Here is an 8911-nt window from a genome sequence, read left to right as displayed (position 1 = left end):
ATATAAGAGCTGGTCAACAAATATATAGCAAAGTAAATCCAACACCAGCAAAACTCATGACAAATAAAGAAAATCCAAAACCAAATAAAGAAGGAATTCAAAATATATTTAATTCTCCTCAATATAAAGATGCTGCTAATAAAACAAGATTATTACAAACTAATTGCTATTTTTTATTATAGTTAAATGATTGAGATAGAAGTTGATTCTGTAATTAATGAAACTACTAATAATGATAACACAGTTATCGAGTAGCAGACAAGCTGCTCCGCTGCGCCAAAGAAACCTATTAAAAACTTAACTAAAGAAGAAAAAGATATTATAATAAATAATGCTAAACAAGGTAATGATAATAAGTATTACGATGTAGTCTTTTATAAGAATGGTTTTAAAAAAATCAAATAATCGCCAACTTTTTGAGCGCATTTCAATGATGGCCGATCAAATTCTCTTATCCAACATTTATTATAACAATTTCCTCAGTGACGACTTCTAAAGGAGTGATGATGAGGAATGAATTCATCTGACTCAGACGAATAATAATCGTCCGAATCGACCAAAATTCTACTTTCTGTTTCTCGTACAATTTTCTGCTTCTTTTCTTGGATTTTCTCTTCTTCAACCTCAAGTACAAACAATTCATGATATGGACGCGGCTGAAATGTTATCTTCGGAGCGTTTAAGTCGATTTTAGATTCTCTCTGTGCACGTGCAATTTCAATTTGAAGTAAACGCTCATCAACTTCATTCTTTTCTTGGATCTCTTCATTAATTTTTGGAATTACTACTTCTTCTTCATCTTCTTCTTCCTTTTCTTCAGCTTCTTCTTCGACTGGAAATGTAGCTGAAACAATAACAGTTTTCTGATTATTATCTCCAGAAATTATTGTTCGAGAGAATGAGCCCATTTCATTCGTTTCAGCTATGTCTTCAAGACTTTCTTTAGTTTTGTTTTGATTTTCATTTGTCTTTGCATCATCGAGTGAAGAAGCTTCTTCATGTGGAGTTTCTTCTGTTTTTTTTGTTTGTAAGTGTTTAATATGCTTAATAAGTATAGAAGTAAATTGCCCTGTTTTGCTGCCAAGTTTTAATGCCAAAGATTTTCCTAATGTTGGAATATCAATAACTTGATTTTGCAATTGTTTGCAAAATATTTCATATGCAAACTTATTTCCTAATTTTTTAACTATTTCGTTTTCTCCCCAAATCTTTAATGATTCTGATTCATCGGGGCTTAATTGGAAAACGAGACTCATCGACCCAGCCAGAAAACTTAACGGTCTTTTATAAACGGTCGTCACATCTCATATGTTTTTATAAAAATCTAATTTTTGATAAAAAATGAAACAATTAAATCATTAAATTCTAAAGAATTGTGCAATCCTTTCTTAAATATAATAGTTCTTTAAATTTATAATGTATATATTAAATTTGTGAATATTTATATACCAAGTTCTGTTTATTCAATTGGAAATCCATTTTTAGAATGTGCAAATTCCCAATTTATCAATGTTTTAGATGAAATTTTTGAATATTCGAATTATAAAATGGGAAAATTAAGGTATTTGCAATTCCTAGTAACTTCTATTATGGATGATGCATATGTAAGTTGTATTAATTTAGAAAGAATTTTTATTGGTGAAAATATTCATTATATTAATTCTTGTACATCACTAAAATGTATTCATTTTATTGGAGAAATTTCACCAGAAATACAAAATGATGCTTTTATTGATATAAATACAACAACAGTTATGATATTAGAAACTTATCAAAAAACATTTGTAAATTTGAATATTACTAAGGGAACAACACCTGACGAATGTTATCATTATGATTTTTATACATTAGTTGTAACTGTTTTTATATATGATTTAATAATTTGAAGTAGCACTTGGTATAGCATTTAGAAATAGCTTCAATGAAATTGTCAATTTGATCAGTGATTGCATAAAAATAAAGATTATCATATCGTAATAAAGGTGTGATAATATTACCAATGGCCAAAATCGAATCAAATAACAAGTGTAAAACGAAAGTGTTTAAACAAATTTTAGTACGTATACTCAAACACATGAAATGCCTCAAAATCTAAGTATTTTACATAAGAAACATATTTATATATATATATATATATATATATATATATATATATATTTACAAATCAAACAATTTTTTAAAGTCTGCTATTCTAAAATACTCATTTTCTTCACTTTCAGTCACTTCTTCTTCACCTCCACCACTATAAGATTTATATTTCATTCCGAATCTCCTTTTTAACAAATGCCAATATTGCCTCATTATTGCTTGCTCTGTTATCCCGAAAGCTCTCCCTAATGCGCATATTAACGCTCGTACGTCATTATTTACATTCGCCATTAATTTTTCATTTGTTGGTAATTTCACTTCTTTACCAAATCCGCGTGATACATCATTTATAATGCATTTAACTTCAATGTTTAGTGGCTCATTATCACTGAGTAGTGTTGAGATATCATTGTTCATATGTGGTAAACGTACATTCAGATTAGGAAATGCGGGATGGACATCAATAGTCTCCGAAAGTCGTTTTAATACATCTTTAAACATTGGAAATCCAAGTTTTTGAAACGTTGGATGAATCCAATCTGTTCCATCAAGTCGATAGATTATTGTCATCGCAAAAATAGAGAGAGATATTGGGATGGAAAACCCATAGCTATTAAGTTTAGTGGATGTATATAAAATTCGATTAGGATCAAGCGTTTTTTTAAGTGATGATGTAATGAGATTGGGATCTTGCGCTAAACTAATACAAAACTCGACAAAAGAACGTGCGGGTACACCAAGGATAGAAGCAATACGCCATAATGTAAGTCTGCAATTCGGTAGAGGATGCATGGATACTGAAATTGGATAGCCTTCATCTATGATAAGATTGTTGGTATTAATAATGGGGGCATGGAGAAGCTTTGATTCAGCTGGAGAAAGACGATCTGTAAAAGAAGACGGGAGAAATTCTAATGGATAATTATATGGAAGAAGACCATCACGAATCCACCTGATAAGGTCAAGACATGTAACAGGAAGACCAATATGGTTTATAGCACTAAGAAGAATTAGTAGTGTGAACTTGAATGAAATTTCCTTAATTGGTGGTTTAATTAAATAATAAAATTGTTGTAGGTAATGAAAAACTGTATCTGACAATGAAACATGTAAAATTTTCTCAGCAGATACAGTTTGACAAGCAAGGATTAATTGCATTGATTCATACAACACAACATAATTTGATCTATCTTCAATTTGCGAAGACTGAGAAATACGAAAAGACATGGATGTTTTTTCGTTCCCTGCTAAATTATCATATTCATCAAATGTATCTTGTATATCTTGGATTGCATGACAATTCATACATATGTAAGTTCCATCTTCTTGCCTTGAGACAGATTTACTGAAACAAAATTGGCATTCGATTTCATGTTTTTGTTTTTGGCTCATGAAACCTGGATTTTGTAAAGTATACAAACAAGAGTTTGAAAAGTGCTTCTCTTCACATTTTTATTGCCTCTATTTTTTTCTTTGAAAACATTTATAATCAAAAGATTGCTTTAATATGTACTACGAAAATGTCATGTTTTTTGTATTAATTCCCAATTTAAATTCTTCCAATTAATCAATTACATTTGGAACCAAAACATATTTTTTATGGAATCAATATGTGCAAACAATCACTATAATAGGATTTCAATTGCAAACAAACATGAAAGTTTTTGCTTAAATGTTGAACTTAATATGCATCATAAATCATGATTATTTTATATATTTAAAAAAAAATCGAATATAGTGCATAAAATATACAATGACATTGGTTAAATCTTGATAGTTTTGAGAGTTAAATTTAATATAAAATTACAACTAAAATGAAGATTTTTTCTTGTGGAATTAGAGAATTTATCGCTACAACATTTGAATACTTTATTTACCTGAACATAACGGCTAAACATAATGGGGGTTGGAAATTTTCTTCTGATTTATTCCATTACTTCATTATTTTTAAATCACATTGCATGTGATCAAAGCGACACACTTGTAATTTATAATCACACAATCATAGGACAAAGGGAATTTAATGGAACTTTTGTTAAATATCTACAGATTACAGAAGGCGTTGAAGAAATCGGGAAAAATGCCTTTTCTGGTTGGGGGTATTTAGTAGAAGCTTCTATTGGTGATTCAGTTAAAGTTCTTGGATTCTCGGGGTTTTTTGGATGTTTTGAATTACAAAAGGTTATTATTGGCAAAGGTTTAACAACCATTTCTGATTATGCATTTTATATGTGCACATCCTTACGTTCTATTACATTTCAAAACAATCAACTCCAGATAGTTGGAAATTCCACATTCAAATATTGTAGTCACCTTTCCAGTGTTCAATTTCCAGGCACACTTAAAGAGATTGGTGACAATTGTTTTGGTTTTTGTAGTAATTTTTCGTCAGTTAATATTGGAAAATCCCTAAACAAATTAGGCAATCATGCATTTTATCGCACACGCCTTAAAAGCGTTACATTACCAGACACACTTACCATTATACCAGAATATGGATTTTCATATTGTATTTATTTGGAAACGGTCACCTTAGGCAAGCATACCAAATCAATTGAAAAAGAATGTTTTTCAACCTGCAGTAAGCTAAATAGCATACTTTTACCAGATACTGTTGAAACATTATGTACATCATGTTTCCAATCATGTCGCTCATTAACCAATTTCACGATACCCAAACATGTTCACAACATTGGCACATTTGCATTTTATATGTGTGACAACATAATAAACATTACATTTCTCTGTACGAATGACACCACCATTGAATACTATTCATTTGGGTGGTGTAAAGCATTACAAAACTTAACGATACCGAAATCGATCAAAACCATTGGGAAGAATTCATTTTATTATTGCATCTCGATCGAGACGATCATAATCGAAAGTGAAATCAAGTCCATTTTCGATCGAACATTTTGTTATTGTCGTTCATTACGCGAGATCGAATTGCCCGACACGATTGAAGAGTTTGGCATTGATTCTTTTTCGGATTGTAACAAACTTCAAAGGATTACATTTCCTGCGAATGTTAAAACCATTTCTCGGAGTGCGTTTTTTAATTGTGCGTCATTAACTATTGTCACATTACCCAAATTACTTGAGAATGTACAAGAATATTCATTTGCATATTGTTATGAATTAAAACATCTTGAAATAAGTGATAACATTAAAGTAATATATGATTATGCGTTTGGTAATTGCGTATCACTTGAAACTTTAGAATTACCAAAGACATTAATAAGTATAAATGATATGGCGTTTTATTATTGTTTATCATTAAGAAGTATTAAATTTAATGATAACATTCAACAAATTGGAAAAAGAGCATTTTCAAATTGTATTTTATTGTTACATTTGTCACTACCAAACTCATTACAATCACTTGGAGACGAAGTATTTTATGGATGTTTAAACTTAAATGATGTTAAATTCGGTAATAACATTTCGTCAATTGGTACACGAGTTTTTAGTGTATGTCAAAACTTAACCAGAATTAACATTCCGAATAAAATCGATGCGATTCCAAATGGTTTTGTTTCGTATTGCATTAATCTTGAATACATTAACATTGGCGAAAACATTAAATTCATTGACGAAGATGCATTTAGTTACAGTGGAATTAAACAAATTAAAATACCGAAATCGATTAAAGAAATTGGATCAAATGTATTTATGAATTGCGTTAATTTAACAAATGTTTTGTTGGAAGAAGGTTTACAAGTTATATCAAATCAAACATTTTTACAATGCGTTTCATTAAAGGAATTAACAATACCAAACTCAGTTCATTATATTGGACAAGAAGCATTTGATCATTGTTCAAACTTAACAAATATTCAACTAAGTGATAACATAACGACAATTAGCTACTGTTTGTTTTATTATTGTCAGTCTTTACTGAGAATAACTTTGCCAAATGGGATTTGCGTGATCGGCGAATACGGATTTTCATATTGCATAGCCTTAAATGATATAAAGTTCGGTGAGAACGTAACTACCATTAATGGATTTGCTTTCTTTTTTTGTTCTAATTTGTATAATATAACTATTCCGAAATCAATTAAAATGATTGGTGAATTCGCATTCGGTTCTTGTAATAACTTAATAGTGTTTAACCATTATAATAACATCGAACGAATTAAAGGCTATTGTTTTTGTTCTTGTCGAAATTTGTCGAATTTTAATATTCCAAATTCTATTAGCGAAATAGAAACCGCCGTTTTCATATCGTGTTCTAACTTAAAGCATATTGAAATACCTGAAAATATTGTCAACATTATGGAATACGCTTTTTCGGGCTGCTTGACATTGAGCGATCTGACCATACCTCAGTCAATTAAGTCTATCGGCAAGTATTCGTTTTGTAATTGCAATTCAATGAGTACGATCATTTTCTACTCAAATAGTCTGACGATAAACGATAAGTCCTTCGAAAACTGTTACTCATTAAAATGTATATATTTTAATGGTACAGAAGAGCCTAAAATTTCAGTGAACGCATTTATTAATTGTTCCATACCGAAAGTATATGTTTTGGGTGAATATCAAGGGAATGTGTTTGGTGATTTTCCAGTAATGAAAGGTAAATCTGTCGATGAATGTTTGGACTTTGATCGCAAGAAAAAGAACATTGCGATTTATGCGCTTGTTGCTGTTTTTGGCGTGATAATTGTTGCGGGTTTGGTCGTTTTTATTGTTTTCATTTATAAGAGACATCAATCAAAAATGGACTATTTGTATAGTGAAGCATTGTTGGACGTGCTCAGACAATAATTGTTTTAGTAAATGTGTCGAAATATTTTGCTTTTTAATATAAGTAAAACATTTTAATAAAACAAATAAGAAATGATTTAATCTTTATTAAACTCCATATTGATTGTTATATGGATTATGTGGCAATGAGTTTTGGTAATTAGGCATATGATTTACATTATCTCGACAGCAAAAATAATATACGAATCCTATGGTGATTAAGAATATGACGCCAGCTGCAATACATCCAATTATTATTATGTGAATCTTCTCAAGTTTCCATCCTGGTTTAATAGTAATATCTTTTTTATTTTTCTTTTTATTGAGCTTCAAAGATAACATCCAAAGTATAACAAACATTTTTTTAAATTTATTTGTACTATATTTTATTTATCAATTTTTTTTAAAAGCATTTCTTCACAATGTAATTATATGAAAAAACAATAAATACATTAAAAGAAAAAACTTTGAAAAATTCAGAACATTTCCCTCATAAAGAATGTTTTCATACATTACATTCGCTTTTTCTTTGTATTTGCTGTAATTTTTTAGGTAATCGTTTCCATGTTCAAACAATTTTAAGAAATTAATTTTGTTGCATCAAAAAAAATGAATTAAAAAAATTGTTTACGAAGTTCATAAGTTAAAACTGTACTTAAGTTTTAATAACAAAAAATTGATTAAACATTTTTTACAAATCAAATTTAATTTCCTTGTTTTAACATATTTAGCTCATCCTCTAATACAAATATCGACCTCGCCAGCCCATTATTTTCATTTTGCGCAAGAGAAAAAAGTTTTTTCATGTTTTCCATCTGATCATTAGATTCACTTCTTTTCACCATTTTAGCAAGAAATTTCGCCTGTTCGATGACCTCTGACTTCCTTTCGACTTCTTCGGCTATCTTTTTATGCTGTTTATAAACTGACTCATATTCTTCAATAAGTTTTTGTCTTTCGATCCAATGCTGTTCTTGTGAGCTAATCAAGCGCTGCACATACGGTGATGTACTTCTTGACCTTGAGATGTCTGCAATTTTTTCCTGTATTGATTTTTTTAATTGATCAATTAATGCATTCTTCTTATTTGCTATAACATCGATTTCTATCTTCATTTGGCTAACGCCTTGAAGAATTTCTTCTGTTTGCTTTGATACTGACGAAACTTGTGATTTAATTTTCGTCAGATCTTCTTCTTTAGAATGAAGTTGAATGTCAGTTGTCTTATTTTCTTCCTGAAGTCTTTGCTCAGATTCAGAAAGCTTAGAGCTAATTGATTTATAACTATCTAAAAGAGATTCAACATCTTTTTCGAGGTTTTGTTTTTCGGACGATAGCTTGTCACTTTTTGAATGGAGAACGTTAATTTGATGTTCTAAATCTTCGAATTGTTTTTCTTTTGTTTCTATGGAATTAGTGATTTCTAATATGGACTTCTTACGATTAGTAATCCTTTGCGCTATTTTTTGAGTTTGTTTTTCAATCATTGATTTTTGATTCTCGAGTTCATTTGTTTTCATTGTGATAGATCCAAAAGATCCAATTTTCTTATAAATTTGTGAAGCTTTGGAAAGAAGCGCTTGCTTTCCTTTTATTGATTCATCAATTTGTTTAGATTCATTTCGAACTTTGACTAATATTTCGTCAAGTTTATGTATTGAATTATTATATTGTGTGGAAAGATCTGTAAGTTCTTTAAGATTCTTTTCCATTTTTATTAATCTTTTTTCATCCCAAGTTTTTGGCTGTGAAGAGTCGTTTTCTTGTTTTATTCTCCTTTCATATTTTAATATTTTTGTTTTGAGAAGAATAATTTCTTCCTGGAATTGTTTATCTTCTCGAGCCTTTAATGCTTGCATTTCGGTAATCTGTTGTTTTAAAATGTCAATTTGGAGATTTGATTGTTCATATCCTTGTATTTGAGCCTGCATTTCTTGTTTTTCTTCATGCATTTGAACATATTGTTTTTGGAGAATTGCATGCTCTTCTCTGCTAATCATTTGTACAGTTCTTCAAACCAAAATTCGTAGCAGAAAAGTGACAAAATTTAACCGGAAATTTTTGAATT

The 8911-nt window shown here is 29.7% G+C and overlaps 3 protein-coding genes across 3 annotated transcripts; all 3 read right to left on the bottom strand.

The window, feature by feature from the left end:
• Positions 1-479: 479 nt before the first annotated feature.
• GO595_007326 (uncharacterized protein) lies at positions 480-1256 on the bottom strand (the record flags this gene model as incomplete). The annotated part of the gene is made up of 1 exon (XM_067920778.1): positions 480-1256. The coding sequence occupies one exon, from the start codon at positions 1254-1256 to the stop codon at positions 480-482; it is 777 nt and encodes a 258-aa protein (XP_067772845.1).
• Positions 1257-2157: 901 nt separating this feature from the next.
• Positions 2158-3480, bottom strand: GO595_007325 (uncharacterized protein; the record flags this gene model as incomplete). Its single annotated transcript, XM_067920777.1, has 1 exon — positions 2158-3480. The coding sequence occupies one exon, from the start codon at positions 3478-3480 to the stop codon at positions 2158-2160; it is 1323 nt and encodes a 440-aa protein (XP_067772844.1).
• Positions 3481-7547: 4067 nt separating this feature from the next.
• GO595_007324 (uncharacterized protein) lies at positions 7548-8843 on the bottom strand (the record flags this gene model as incomplete). The annotated part of the gene is made up of 1 exon (XM_067920776.1): positions 7548-8843. One exon carries the CDS (start codon positions 8841-8843, stop codon positions 7548-7550), a length of 1296 nt encoding a protein of 431 aa, XP_067772843.1.
• Between the last annotated feature and the right edge of the window lie 68 nt (positions 8844-8911).

This window comes from Histomonas meleagridis (assembly GCF_020186115.1).
Source record: "Histomonas meleagridis strain 2922-C6/04-10x chromosome Unknown contig_51, whole genome shotgun sequence".
NCBI lineage: Eukaryota > Parabasalia > Tritrichomonadida > Dientamoebidae > Histomonas > Histomonas meleagridis.
The sequence above is the reverse complement of the archived record's forward strand: the minus strand, read 5'-3'. Positions and strand labels throughout refer to the sequence as shown.